Source organism: Lepisosteus platostomus, chromosome 14 (assembly GCF_059453375.1).
Source record: "Lepisosteus platostomus isolate fLepPlt1 chromosome 14, fLepPlt1.hap1, whole genome shotgun sequence".
NCBI lineage: Eukaryota > Metazoa > Chordata > Actinopteri > Semionotiformes > Lepisosteidae > Lepisosteus > Lepisosteus platostomus.
Window position 1 is genome coordinate 3851574 of NC_142624.1, and position 15604 is coordinate 3867177.

At 41.3% G+C, this 15604-nt stretch overlaps 1 protein-coding gene across 7 annotated transcripts in view; it reads left to right on the forward strand.

Annotated features, from left to right (window-relative positions):
- LOC148648748 (partitioning defective 3 homolog B-like) overlaps positions 1-15604 on the forward strand; it is a 319671-nt gene that overhangs the window by 91180 nt on the left and 212887 nt on the right. For all 7 annotated transcript variants that reach the window (XM_088606610.1, XM_088606611.1, XM_088606608.1 and 4 more), the window contains exon 4: positions 4787-4893. In XM_088606610.1, coding sequence (XP_088462736.1) covers positions 4787-4893 — 107 coding nt within the window. The remainder of the gene's footprint in view (positions 1-4786; positions 4894-15604) is intronic.

Below are 15604 nucleotides of genomic sequence, written 5' to 3' on the forward strand. Positions count from 1 at the left end.
AATTATTTATTAGATAAATTGTACCATAGTTTCTAGATATGGCCTCTCGTTTATATCCTTTCTTATAATCTTATCTTCTGACCTAATTAAGACATAGACACCCTAATCTGATTGTGGTATAAAAGTCTACATCCTGCAGCAACAAAAGAAGATTAGAATCTGACCATAATAACTGTTTACCTACAATACTTCAGCTGCACACATACAACATGTAATTTTCCTTTTGTTGGATTTGAGAAAATTTCTTTGGAATTATATAGCCCATTCAGCATCAACCTTTTCTATTAAATTGAGTACAAAAACATTGTTTTTTCCCAATATAGGTTTGACAGTTTAGTTTTGTGCAGTATTATAACAATTCAGACTCAATGAAATATTGCTCCCCTCTTGACTACGAGAGACCTTTTTCCCTGCTTGTTTTACTTTGTGACAGAATCTAGAACAGGTACTCGGTAATCAATTTTACCCAGTTATCAATCTGATACCCAAGCTCCTTTCAAGAAATAGCTAGAGGAGATTCTCAAAATGGATAGCTACTAACAGCAGGACACACTAGATAAGATAAGAGATAAGATCACTTTATTAGCCATATACGTTAGGCTAATAGCATTAGGAATTTGTCTTTTCGCATACCCCAACTTGCTCTCCATGAGACACACAGACATGGAGAGAGAAGCTTGGGGTCAGAGTGCAGGGCCAGCCATTTATATGGCACCCCTGGAGCAGTTGGGGTTAAGGGCCTTGCTCAGGGGCCCAACGGAGTAGGATTCCTCTGCCGGCCACAGGATTTGAACTGGCAACCTCCCAGCCACAGGCACAGATCCTGAGCCACAGAGCCACCTAGTCCAAATGACCTCTTTTAATTCTGTTTTCCTGTGGTCCTTAATTGCGTTTCCAAGCTACACCTTCATACAGTCTTAACCCCAGACAGAACATGTTTGCTTGGCCTAATAATAGCAAGGACAGATTGCATGACATTGATATTTCTAAATTGTGAGAACAGATGGCTGACCATGCAGATATCATCATCCGCAGAGAAATTTACTGTGGAATAACTTAAACTGTAACTCCTTTTATTTTAGGGTTACAGTTTTTAAGGCTTTAAGGCTAATATACTGTAGTTTCATTATTGCACAAGCTATGGACTTGGGATAGTTAGAAGTTCAGTTCATGTAATAACATACATTTCCAAAGTCTTGTTTGATGACATGAAGAAAAAAAATATGAACACAATTCTTCAGAAATAAATTAATGGTAGTATTACTAAATCCTTCTTAAATTTATCTTCCTGATAATAGGTACAGATAATTGATTACCAATGAGTTCAGATATGCACAGTGAAGAATAATGGTTTTCAGTGGATTCTAGAAATCTAATTACAAAATATATGCCAAAGAGCATAATAGCTTAGCCTTAGTGTTTAGATATTTTACATGCAGTTTGAATAGAGCTATCAGATTGATGATTCCATTAGTGAGCCCTGTACTTGAAAACCCTGATTAGTTTTGGGAGCATTTGGCCCGTATCCCCCATTGATTTCTTTATTTCGAACGCAGTCCTGTTTCTTGGGGGCGAGAAAAAGTACTCTGAAACTGGACACTACTTTTATTTCCTTTGCAGATCATTTTTATGCATTTCCGGGGCTGAATTGCTTTCATTCTGACTCTGAACACCAGTTTTCACATTACTGCCATTGATCCCTGCTTGAAAGGATGTTTGGTTGCGTCCGAGAACTGCTCCGAATGTCTTGTGTGCCGCTATTATCATGTTAGTTACACAGGAGGAAGCCTTCCTCTCGCAGGAGAGAGACTAAGGCCGGCAATAGCAGGGGGCCCGGGAACAAGCTACCCAGCCATGTTGCTGAAGCCAGCACCCATTCACGAAACGGCTGGCAGAGATCCTCAGATCAATTAGCTACAAGGCCCAAAAGGGTCTGGAAAGGGGCCACCTGGGCTCCTTTCCTGTGTAACCTGTCTTCTTCTCATTCTCAGCAGTAGACTTCAATTCACCCCCAGTGCTTCCGACATGAACGAACTGGTCTGGGTGTCATACCTGTGGGGAAACTGCAGGTCCGAGATGGAGCTGCTCAGTCCCATGGACGGTCCACCCGCGTGTGTGTGTGTGTGTACTGATGTGTCCTGGATCCTCCTGACAGAAGGCCGTCTTTGGCACCAGGCGCGGACTCAGTCGTGCCAGGAGCCAAGGAGTCACCTTTGTTCCGTTTCGAGAATTTAGAAAGCCGCGGAATGACACAAGGCCTGAATGACTTTCCTCGCCCACATCTAAGAATCGTCTGCAAAAAAACCTGACACCGTCAGGGCAAAGTGAAAACAGAAACAGAATCTAATTTTTCGGTCTTTAAACTTTGATGTTAGTAAGGTACACAAACATAAGCTATACCTGCGTATTTTTCACTGCTGGAGCAGAAGTGATTTTATTTTTTTGCCTGTATTTTATGAGCTGTCGGATTAAGTCTTTACAGTTAGGGAAGGAGAAGATGAACTTGTTTTTTTTTTTATGATAATGACCACAACCTTTTCTCTATCCTTGGGATTTGTAGCAAAACGCACACTTTTTTTTAACAATGTATTTACAAGGTTTTCAGAAAAGTTCCTTTACATTTGAAATAATTAATGAAGTGATGTTCCAGCAAACATCTCTTGTAAGGTAGTGTGTATGGCTGAATTGTAAAACCTAAAACAGTTGGCACCTTGGTTTTGCGCAGCATAATCTGGAACTTTGTTGGCATCAAGTTGTTACGAATTCCAAAGCTATTTTGTTGGCAAAGATGTGTTTTTTTTTTTTGACCCCAAGCATTTTCATGTCCATAGTGGTCTTAATTGACTTGTGGTTCCTGGAGGGCCCAGAGCTGCGGCACAATGAAGCTACCTGTTTCCTATTGTCTGGCTCTCTCTGGGGGCAATCGGGGAAGAAAGGCTTCAGTGTTGCAGTGCCTTGGGCAGGCCGAAGCCATTCGGAGCAAGCGGAGCCCGTCCTTTCCTGAGCATTCAGGCTAGCAGGGGCATTGAGCTCCCGAAAGATTTGTTCACATGCTCTGTGGAGACATTGACGGGAACCAGCACTCCTTTTACAGTATCTGTTGTTCCCCCAGAAGTCATGAGTGTCTTGAGAACACAATTTAAAAATAAAATTCCTCAATCCCACCCTACTAATCCCTTATTCCTTAATCACATGTATTTCTCTCCCTTTATATCTTTTACTATAACTCCCTTTAACACTTTGTGTACTGTGTTCCAATCACTAACTTTAAAAATGTTAGCTTATTTTTAACTTTGTTGAAATGATTAGCATTCTCCCAACATAGGTTTCTCAACTAGCTAAATATGAGGAGGAAAAAATACAAATTGGGACTTTAGACAACTAAGTCTAGCAAAGGCTTAAAAACTTTTAAATTTAAAGTTATCCTTCCCTTTTAGAATTTCAGACGTCTTGTGTGTCTAGGCGTAAGTAAGATATTCCAACCAAAGCTGCATGTACAGTAGCAATGCAGAAGTTCTTTTAATTTTTTTCTGAGGCGGTTATCGGCTTTTCACTTTGTGAAACGCACAAACAAATCGTTTTCTTTCATGCGGGCACCCTCCCTGTCTTCTGTCGTCTTAGTATAGTGTTAAGAATTCAGAACACAGTCCCCGCCAGTTCTGTGCTTCGAAGTCACGAGCTCCAGAACTTTCAGCTGCTTGCCTCCCAGAATAACTTTCATTACTTGTGAGGACTGAGGCAAATATCAAACCTAAGTTTGACATTTGATATTTGCCCGATTTCTTTGTGAGACTGCTCTCAGTTTCGATATTGTCTATCTTATACAAGTGCAGTCCATGCGAGCCTGCAGGTAAAGGCACGCTCCAAGCCTAGCCATTTTTTATTTTAACCCTCTTGGTGAGGCCTTTAGTTTGTCCTGTTTTATCTTTCTAGTTTTTAAAAATATTGCTTGTCGGTCCACAAATCAATGCGGATACCTACAGTACCTGAAAAGGAAATTTGGAAAAATTAGAGATGGTGTCTTAATGATCACTGAAATCAAAGCAGTTTTCCTAAAAAGGACCCTTCACTTTGAAAGGCTCATGTTTTAAATGAAAATCTCTCTTTACAATTTGCAGAAACTTTCTATATTAATGATATTTTCAGAGTGAGAGAATAATTTATCCTATACAGAATGAGTGTTTGGAACCATTTATGCATGTAAAAGATGCAAGGATGTTATACAATATATATGTTTACAGTAACAGGACAGTATGTGTCAGAGTAGAGAAAGGGTGTTAAATGTCAGCATCATTGTCTGGTGTTCTTTTGAAGCTGAGCTCTCGGTTAACTGAAATGGCCTCATTACTGTCTCAACCGGAGCTAACCAAGTCTTGTAAAGTTGATCGTTTAAAAGACACGCTTGATTTAAAAGGATTTAAAAACAGAGGTTTTCCAAGGCCAAGATGGAAAGTGATAAACTTTTCCACTTGGGCAGATGAAAAGAGTTCGAGCTTAGGAACGACTTGGATGGAAATAAAGCCTGGGAGTGCCTCTGGCCCAGCAGGAATCGAGTTAGATGCCTGGAAATGAAGGAAGGTTGTCCAGGCTTTCCTCCTGAGTACTTGTTTGGATGAGGAGTTGTATAATAAATACCGGACAGAACAAAAGAACAGGGTTGATTCACAGGGTGGTGGAGGTGAGGATGGGTGGTTTGTATTGCTTCCCAATGCCTCCCTTACAAACTCACACACACGGACTGTACTCGCCTCTAACTGGTTTCTTTGGTGTTGGTCCTTCTCTGTAGATACCCCTCTCATGGTGAGAAGCAGCAGTGACCCAGCTCTAAGCCCCCCTATGGAAGGGAACGCAGGGGTCACCCAGTCGGAGGACACCAGTGTGCATTTTGGCACGGTAAGGTCTACAGTACTGCTCTAAACCAACAGAAGGAGCCAGACAGGCAAAAACTGCAGCCTCCTCCTTGTGTTCAGCCATTACAAACCCGTTCAAGCCCTACTACATTAAAGTGAACCAACTTGACAGCAAGACTTCAAGCAATCTGCCAAAGCAGAAATTACAAGCCCAATATTTAATGATTGGGTTTCTATTAAACAGAAGAAACAAACTAATACTGGCTCTTGAAATCTATGAGCTGGGCCCTGATATCGATGATCACTCAGAAAGTGTAATATTTTCTAATAAATGTTATGCAGTGGGAGTTTATCTGCTATACTTTCATGCACAGTGGTATTCTTATTCATGCCTGGTACAGTACAGCACATAACACCACACAATGTAGACAGTACATTACAAAAACCAGAAAATAATAAAAAGTGACTGTATGTAAAGACAGTAAACAGAACAATAAGAGGTATCCGAGTCAAAAGTGTATTTAATATCTTTATGATAGCTATTTAATATACACTGGCAGAAGTAGGTGGCATGCGACATCTTCAATATCTTTCTCATTTACATACGAATGGGCTTTATAGAGTCCTGGAAGCCTAATGATTAGCCATTCCCTTTTCTAAAAAGCACTAAGCTTAGAAGGGAGTTACCTTCAAGAAGTGTGGAGGCAGCCCACAGCAGCCTACATTTGTATTAAACAGCAAAGTGCCTTTCATCACTGCTAATGCTGAGCAATAATGTCCAGGCTCAACCCATGATCCCGTGCTGAAAACAGGAGCCTGCCAAAGAAAAGAAATGCACTTCATCTTTGATGTGGCTGCCTCAGTATTTTCCTGCAGTGTGAATAATGCAGCGTTCCGAGTTTGACACGCTGTGCTGTTTTTGCCCCTTTTTCGCTGCCATAATCCACAGGGAAGTTTTTCTTTAACCATGGCAATTTTGGTTATTTCTTTTTCAGAGCTTACTCATTAGTTATCTAGGTTTATCAACTGAGGTGGCAGTACACTCTGGAACTGGTAGTGTTGGCATTGCTTGGCGTTTCTGGGAACCAGGAAGATAATGACCAGCACATGGAGATCATCATATTGCTATATAACGTCCTGTTACATACTGTAAACAGACTTTAGCTTATTTAACCAAAAATAACACCAGTGGCAAGGGTGAATGAATTAACATATAATATATTATTGGCCAAAAAGTCTATGGTGATGTCCGATAGTTTATCAAGTGGGCTCATTGGTCTAAACCAGTTTTCCCATTAATTCAGTGCTCTGAGTTTTTTTTTCTTGTCACATATAGAAGAAACAAAAGGCTTTTCGATGCCATAAATAATTGAGGTTAAACTAGACTGGTGCGTGAAGGGGTGCATGTGTCTTTCATGAGCACCTTGGGGAGCTGTTGTTATATCCTCTTGCCTCGTGTTCTCGGGATTTAGCAGGGATTTTTAAAAAATCTGTAGCCTTGCCATTATCTGCCCAACCTTGCCTCCCAATAAATGCTCTGACGTTTGCAGATTGTGCCCCAAAACAGTGTTCTTTTGTTGGGAAACTGGGCAGCATTTCCGTAATAAATGAATGTCTTCTACACAATGTAAAATAAATTCTGTGCAACCATTTATATAACCCACCCCAAATTAAATTAACAGGTTATAGACCCCCCCCCTACACACACACAAAAGAATAAAATCACAGAGCTTCTCTTTTCTTTTAGCCACCCAATATTTTCTCAGCTATGCCTAATGGACTGGCTGAATATAGATGGCTTTCTTTTTATTCTTGTTGCTTTTCCATTTCCAGAGTGCCTTTTTTTGTTTTGCTTTGCAGGTCTTTAAAGGAGGGTGGTATGGATGTTTAATGCACTTTGTGTCTCTGTATCATCCTTGTTCTTAGTCTTTGTTCTCTCCCTGCCACCTGCCTCAACAAACAAACTGCAAAATATAGCGGTGAAGTGCTCTACTTGGTGTCTCATAGCGTGCCAGGCCTCTGTGAGGGGTCTAGCTCTCTGAGTGATGCTGCTTTTAGTTCCAGCTGAGCCCCAGTTCCTCTCACACCCTGTTTGAGCTTTGAACCATCAGGAGAGCTCGCCAATGAAACATTTATACACAGAGATCAACTGGAAAATGGTATGGTTGGGTGACCTTTCAAAGAATATTTTCAGATTTGCCTATCTACAGTAGTTGTGTGTCTGTGTTTACTTTGATTAATCTGTTATGTGCCTATAGATGTAAGATTTTTTAAAACTGAAATATCAGATTGCCAATCATGCTTGTACTGGGTTTATGTATGGTGACAAATGCACGTCACAAAGAATCAGATGAGGATACTGTGTAATTTCAGTAATGTCACTTGTCTGCAACTACAATTATTAAAGCAAGCATGTGTGTGTGTGAGGTTTGCACTGATCAGTTTAAAGCTGCTTTAAATTGAATCAAAGCAAGGGTGCTTTTCATTATCTTGTGTTCAATCTTGTCGAATTCTGTTGGGCTCTGATGTAGTAGGTGTAAACAGGAAAGCAGTATTTGGATTTCTGAACATTATCTGGTGCCTTTGGTTTCAGATAAAGCAGTTTCTTTCAACAGGTGACAGATCAAGGCAGGAGATACCAAAGAGCTCAGTGGCAAACCGGTGATCATTAGCAGAGATTGTCAACATTCTCAAGAGGAAAGCCTGCCTTTGTCTTTTTCATAATCTTGATATGTGACAGCAGTTCAGAGATGTCAAACACTGCCAGAACGAACCATGCAGTACTTGCCACAGCGTGCAATTTTAAGCACCAGCATTCAAAGAAAGGTCTTCTTGTTTTTCTCAAGGAGGAATGTGCTGTTGCTGGTGCTGTGTCGTTAGCTAGGTGTCTGCCTAGGTGGAGAGTTTAGAGTTTTGCTCTTTTTTGCTGCTTGCGGTAGCAGAACTACAATTCCCATCACCCCCTGGGCCTGTGAAGAGAGCACACGGCCATGTTGCTCCTTAGAGAACCTCTCTTATGTTCTTAACTTTTACACTTAATTAATACAGTCATTGCTTCCAAAAATTGAGTTACTGTGTATGACTAGCATGTTGCTTTTTACTGTGATGTTAGTGTTCCTGGAGTTTACCATTAACCTGTCGGTGGAATTAGACTGTACACAACTTGCATGCAAGGTTTTGTATGAAAGAATTCCTAATGGTCTGATTAATGACGTCTAAATATGTATTTATGAGAATATTCTAAATCTTATAGTCACATACCCCTCAGTTTCTTGTTTGGAAATCCCAGATATTGGCTCCCTTGTTCCTTAAAAAGAAAAAGTCCTGTTGATATCGGATGAAGTTTTGTACTACTGAAGGTGAAGGTCTGTGTCGTGGTGGTATGATTTATTGATGGAGAGAAGAGTCCTTTTGTCTGGGAGTTTGCATTTAATGAGTCTTATCCGGGATGCTGTTAAATAAGCCCCAGTCTCACTTGCCTCCTGACAGCTCCAAGATAAGGGAGGTGCTTTAACAGAGACAGATAACCCTTGTCCCTTCTTCAGGGGTCAGAAGCCAAACATCTGTCCTGGTGGCACCCCTGAGGGGGGCATCAGTGTGAGACAGGAAATGACCCCCCTCCCCCACCCTCTCCCCCTGTGTGTGACTGACAGCAGTCTTCAGAGAGAGTGCATCTCATAGAGGCACACAATACTCGCTCGGTGTTGCAGAACGCTTCCCAAACACTTTAAGGGGCACAAGAACACCAAAATCTGTGTTGACGTTGGATTTTACACATGTAACATGAGCACCCTCCACCCTCATCCTCATATTGTGTTTTTTTTTTTTAAAGACGTTCTGTTGTTGCTGCCTTTTTTTTTAAAGCTGTTAACACCTGTTCTCTGTTTATCCTCTTAGATCTCAGAGGCCCAAGCCACTTCAGCTTGACTTGTTGCTTTTCCTTCCCTGCCCCACCTTATTCCTCTGGATGTTCAGGTTTTTTTTTTTAATCCGCACAGTTTTCTTTCTCGCAGTAATGCGTCTCCGAATTGCTTCATTGGCCCTGGCTGGGTTCTTTAATCGAGTGTCGCTAACCTCTCTGGTGAACTGGAGAGAGCCAGGCAAATTGCTGGCGGGGTCACCTGGGATTGCTGATGAATTAGTCAGGTGTCTTGACACCACTTTGAGTCTTGGCCAGTCTCCACAAGACTTAATAAAACGGACCTTAAAAAAGTGCAGTACAATTTCTGTGCAGTGAAATATGAAGGAAAAGACCCTCCACCCTCAAAAATTTAATTTTTTTGTATTGGTTGATCCAGTTACACCAGAGCACATTTATCTGGTGGGATGTTTTTCAAAGGCTAGTACACTATCCTGCCAATTTGAGTCTTTCACGTGCAAATGTTTAGATTGGTAAACATTTTGTCAATTGCTAAAAGGCAATTTGCAAAGATATGTTAATTATATCTTTAATTATTTCTTAAGTGGAATGTACAGACACGGTAAACATTGCTATTGTGCTGCATAAACACAATAATGGCAAGATTTTGTAGCACATGGCTCTACAAGAGAGCAGATCATCCTCACTTTTTCTGGTTGAAAGCATTCCAGCGCTGCCTTCACAGACAAAGGGAAGCCAAGGTGGCTGGGTAATTTGTCGCAAGTGGTTGAGAAGGGAGAAGAGCTGCTTTTTCTTACAGTGCAACACTCTCCACAAGACTCTCTCTCCCTCTGCCTGATGGAGCTGTGTCTGTATTGTAGAGCACTGGCTGGTAACAGTTGCTAATTGGCATCCTCACAGCCTGTATCCAGAGGCGTTTGATGTGGGAGAAGGAGCTTGCTACTTTAGGACAGGGCAGGTGTCCTTTAGTGGTGTACATTGCCTGCTGTATGACTTCACCATGGTGAGTTTTGTAAATAGCAGTATTATGTACTGTATAGATATATTTTAACTGCAGAGCCTTATACTGTCTCAAACATAGTGGTTCATGTGTCGATGTCGCCAGGAGGCCAGCGTTTTTATTTTCTGCTCATTAAATTTTGCAGTGCGTCAGTTAGACGGGTCTGTGAAGCCTCAGCCTGTGTCGGCCCCAGTGAAACCGCGTGTGGCATCTGCAAGGGTTCTTTAATGTGGGTCACTGTGCCAGGGTCTCCCCTTGTCAGTCATGGTGCGTGTGGGTTTCTGAAACCCCTAGAGACCTGCGTTCCCAGTGCGTTTTTTTTTTTTTAGCATTTTGCCAGCGCCCACACCACGCCTGCCCTGGAAATGAAATTGAAGGCTTACAACTAAACTTTTTTTTTCCTCTGTGTGTGTGCGACCAGCGAGGAGCGTCTTAAAGAGCTTTTACAAGTTTTTTTTTTACGAGTAAGGTTGGATTCCTTACAAAGCACATGTTCAAATTATTCTGCGCTTAAACGAAACAGCCCTCATTTACAAACACCAATTAACGCCAGTTTCATTATATTAATCCTCCCCAACTCAGTGGGAATAATCAAACCTTTGACAGTTTTAAGCAAGATTCAATGAAGCGCGACAGGAAGCTCAATCTTCGTTACAGAAAGCAAGGTAGAGTGGAGCTCATTATGCTCTCGCAAGCTCTCTTGCTTTAACAGTAGCTGAATCCATAGGAAACCACAAAGTACCGTCCTGTTTTGTTTAGGATGGCTGGGCCGTCCTCCCTCACTTTAAACACGTCCGCCTGAAAGATTTCACAAGCCCTGTGCTGTGAGAGAAGATGGAACCTTCAAAGCTTTCTCCTGTCCCGGCCATCCATAAAGTTGACAGCCTTTTAACTTGATCCATGTGAGCGCCCCCCCTCCCTTGTAGTATCTGCAGTCATGTTTTGATGACCCTGGAGCGCCTGTTTTCTGGGCCTTCCATAGGATTTAAAGCCCTGTGAAATAAATTGTCCTAAGTGTTGTTGTAACCGAGCTGTGCCTGCTTTCATTAGATTGGGTGAAGTGTAGGACTATGTCTGGGAAAATAATTACTTGAGGGAGTATTTCTTTTAGTTTGCTCCTCTGTGTCTTCATTTTCTCCTTCTTTTCCTGTGGTACTAGACAAAAAAAAAAGATTAGTAGCTTTCCTTGCCACATCAGTGTAACTTGGTAATAAGAAGCGACATGAATATTTATGTTTCTTGTTTCAGTTTGGACTCCAACTGGGTCCAGCCAATCACCAGACAGTTTTTAATCTGTAGGCACCCTGGTTAGGGGGAAAATTTAGCGTTGCCCACAGAGATTGCCGTCTGGGATGGTGGGCAATTAGGTCACACGGGATTCGGCGAGTTTAGCCCCTTTCTTTGAGAGACCACGCTAAGAAAAGGGGGTCTCTTTTGAGGGAGGGGGGAAAAAGCAGTAAGGAAAACAGGTAAGAGTGTTTAATTGCTTCCTGTGGTGGAAGCCATTTTCTGACCCTGGATCTATCGTATTCAGGAGAGAGACCCGATACTAAAGAAATGTCTCTTTGAAGGGCCTTGTGAAAGAACAGCTTAGACCGACTCCCAGTACTGCAGCTCAGAAATCTAATCTTTATTCTTCACTTTATGTCAATGAAATTATAACGTGTGCAATTAACTTTGTTCCTTGCGGTTCTTTTTCCTCGGTCTCAATATCTTTAACGCTCGCAAAATGAACCGGCGCAGGCTGTACTGCGAGCAACAGGAGATCTGGAACCTTGGCTTTAAAATGCAGTTCTTAGCCTTTTCTATTGATCCTGTCATCCAAAAGAAAAGTTGAAACAAGTTATTGTTTCCAGTGTTGGAAGTGTGCATCTAATACGGTTTTTGAAAGGAAGGCTTTGAAATGCGTTCGGCAGTTGCCAACAATGGCACAGAAAGAAGAGCAATGAAAGTGTGAAAATGTACAATGTTAGGAAATGACTTCTGTAAATTGTGATTTTGAAATTATATGTTTCGCAGCTACCATTTATATGTCGGTGTAGGACTTCCGTTCATACTGCATTGTAGTGTAACTGCTTGTCACCTCTTCAGAGCAAGGGTCTTCTTGGAAATGAGATGTCTAAATCACAAGCTCCCTGATCACATGGAGATGAGCACAAGTAGCTGTAGAGAACTGTGAAATTACAGGGTTACAAAGTGCTCATGCAGATCGTGTTTGAGATGGTGGTTTTATCTGCTAATTGTAGACTATTCAGTAGGACTGAAGGGAAATAACGTCTTTGTGTGCTGTTGATTGAAATAATGGGGCAGGATAATTGTTCTTATTGTCACTTACAGCTTTGCGATGAATAGGAGAACTATAAAGCTGTCCATTACAAGAGTTTCTTGAAGATTAAGAACTAGTCAGAGAACTCTGGGTTTTGTGAACAAGAATGTGAATTGTTGCAACTTCACAAAAGCATTAGAAGATCTGTATTATTATTTAGCCCTGGTTAAAAAAAGAGACATTTTGAATACTGCTATGTTTGAACAGCCCAACTATTTTTTTTAAACAAGCCGCACTGCACATCAAGAGAAACTTTTTAAAAATGAAAGCATGTGCATTACAGATATTGATGAAATATTTGTGGCATCATAGCAATTATTTAATTGCCTCATTGGAAAGAGATGAGCAGGGACAAATGATGAGGTTTTGTAAACTGTTGAATATTAAATCAAGAAAGGGAAATGCAGAAAGGAGCCAACCTTAATGTAGCAGTCTGCAGGTGACAGGCCAAAATCTAGAAGAGTCACAAGTCACAACACATCGCCTGACATTGACATATCTGGTTGCTCAATCTTTGTGGTCTTCACACTACAATTTCCGCCTACCGAAATGCCCGGTTGCAACAAGTGGTTGATGGCAACATGGCTGCATGGTGCTACATTGATCAAATCAGCCAGCAGCCATATCACCCTACAACTCGCAACTGACAAACCATTGATGCTCAGCAGGTCTGAAACTGGCCAGAACCTGGATGGGAGACCTCCTGGAAAAAACTAAGGTTGCTGCTGGAAGAGGTGTTAGTGGGGCCAGCAGGGGGCGCTCACCCTGCAGTCTGTGTGGGTCCTAATGCCCCAGTATAGTGACGGGGACACTATACTGTGAAAAGGCGCCATCCTTCGGATGGGATGTTAAGCCGAGGTCCTGACTCTCTGTGGTCATTAAAAATCCTAGGACGGTTCTCGAAAAATGTAGGGATGTTACCTCGGTGTCCTGGCCAAATTTCCCGTTGGCCGTTACCAATCGTGGCCTCCTAATAATCCCCATCTCTGAACTGGCTTCATCACTCTGTTCTCCCCTGATAGCAGATGTGTGGTGAGCGTACTGGCGCACTATGGCTGGTGCATCAGTGCATCATCCAGGTTGGTACTGTACATTGCACAACGTTCCAACAGTCTGCACATGTGCTCACGCTGCTCGTGATACCACAGCCTTCTTGCGAGATCAGACAGTGACAGTTTTGGTGTCGTTGTTGAACTCGCCAGGAGTACAGAGATGTACAGCTCGTGTTGCTTTCAATAGTGCTCATTGTTAGCTTGTGACTTGGTACTGTATACCATCAATTGATGGAAAGTATTAATCTGCCTAATTCTTCATCATCACTGTTCAATAAAATGTCAGTGATCCTGTTATCTTGTAAATTGGTTGCAGTTCCTTTAATAATAATAATAATAATAATAATTGCTTACACATCGGCGATAACAAATTGACATTTTGAAATACTTTTCACAAAAGATCCACTCGCTAAAAATAGTATTGTGCAAAGTACAGACAAAAGGTACAAATTAAGTTGCCTTGCATAAAGGTGTGAGCTAAGTAATTATGAAATAATATTTCTGATCGCAAACAAGAAAATTAACCCTTGATATGTTCATTTGAATCAAATATTCCTTTAGCATTGTAATAAAAATAGAAGTCATTTTAGTTGAATTATCATTGTTTGCTACTGTTTGTTCCATATTAAAAGAAAGCAAAGCATTTTCTTGTAGTTTATTTTGTGATCTTGGCAGTTTTATCTACCATACAAAATCTGGATTATTTTTATTTAATATTACCATGATATGAAAATGGGTGTGTATTCAATCCTGATCTCAACATATCAGCCTGTTCTGGGCCTCACCTAGTCTGTTTTGGTGTTAGGCTATTACTGTCATTTCTTGGCACATGTGACATCTCTCATCAGTTACTCTGCAATTAATGTAACTTTATTTATCTTTCTCAGATATGTTTGCTAGCATTAGATTGACAGTCGTTCTATGAATTGTTTTTCACCTAGTTCTAATTCATTTAGAAAAGCAAAAAAAATTGTTTCATTCGTTCAGTCACTCAGGTACCTGTTCAATTATTTCAGTTGCAGTTTAGGTCATTACCAAAGGTTTCCCTTGAGATAATTCCTAGCTTTGACTAATTGGTCTGGGAGTATTTGTCTTATAAATTCTTTGGGGTTTAATAGTTAAAAATATATTTGTTTTCTTTTTTTCAGGTATAACCTGAATCTTCATTCTTCTTATTTATAAGAATAGGTCGAAACTATCTGTAATTTGGAATTAATTAGCCTTAATTTTTTTTCTTATTTAAACCTGGGTTGTGCCTTTAGATTTCATTTTTATTAGTGGCTTCTTTTTACAGTAGATGATCTGATTAGTGCTTTTACTGCTGTTGACAGTAGCCCTTGTTCTTGGCTGAGCACATCTGCTCAGTAATAACTTCTGTAGGGACCTGCTTAAAGATGATCAAAACAACCCCACAGGGAGGTGCTGCAGAGGTTTTCTCTCCCAGTGCAGAGATCTCTGGGTTACTGGACCAGCCATTTTTGTTTCTGCGCATCGCAGTCTCCAGATTTGTACCGATGCGCGGGCACGCACACGTACACAAGTGGCCGCTGGTGTATCGCACCCTAGTTTCGTCCTGTTCGGTTTGCTCTGCCCGGAGAGAGAGAGCCATGCCTGTCTTGGGTTTGTGCAAAGTGACCATCTGGTGGAGCTCTGTGCCTAAGAGCTGTCTCCAAATTCAGCTGACCGCTGCGATTTCCATGGGCTAAAATTTGATTTGTGATCAGCAAAATTGGAGGAAAGATACTCTGACAAAAAAAACCTAGAAACATTTGCAGACTTAATGTACACAAAAAAGTGTACCTATGCTTGCTTTAAGCAACACAGCCATAAAGTAGCATATGAAAACACTTGGATTCTCTTTTGTTTATATATGTTGTGGTATTTGCATAGAGCTTGATTGATTCACTCATTCTTCCTCATTTGTTGGCAAGCCTTGTTCTGCATTTGCATTGTATCGGATGTTAAGTATTGCATTCTTGAGGTTCAAAGTAAAGTCATGTGAATTTGGAATCAATTCAGGCTTGCTTGGAAATTAACAGTTGTTTCTCTCTGAGCCTTTGCTTTGTTTTAGCTATGGGGAAGAGCGAGTTAGATTTATGTTTTTTAAAGTGCGCCCAAAGAAAACGCTTTAAATAACGGCCTAAGAAAGTCTTGAAGATATCTTCTAGCAGTACTACTGATACACCTAGAGTCGTCGGAGTGAGTGGCTATTTATGCCTCCGATTCCTCACTGTCTGCAGGCTCTGATCTGTTTTGAAAGATGTCCTGGCTAAAGTGCTGTGTTTCAGCTCAATAGCATAAGTACTTCAGAAGGACTTCCCCCAGCTTAGGGGAGCTTTCAGAATAAGACTGCTTTTAGTGAAAACGTGAATCAATCATCTCCCCCCCCAACCCCCCCCCCCCCCAACACTTTTCTCTGGGGGAAGAAAAGAAAATGTCAAATTATTTGGTCCTTATGGTGGCCTTACCGCATCACACCCCTCTGCTTCTCCCTGA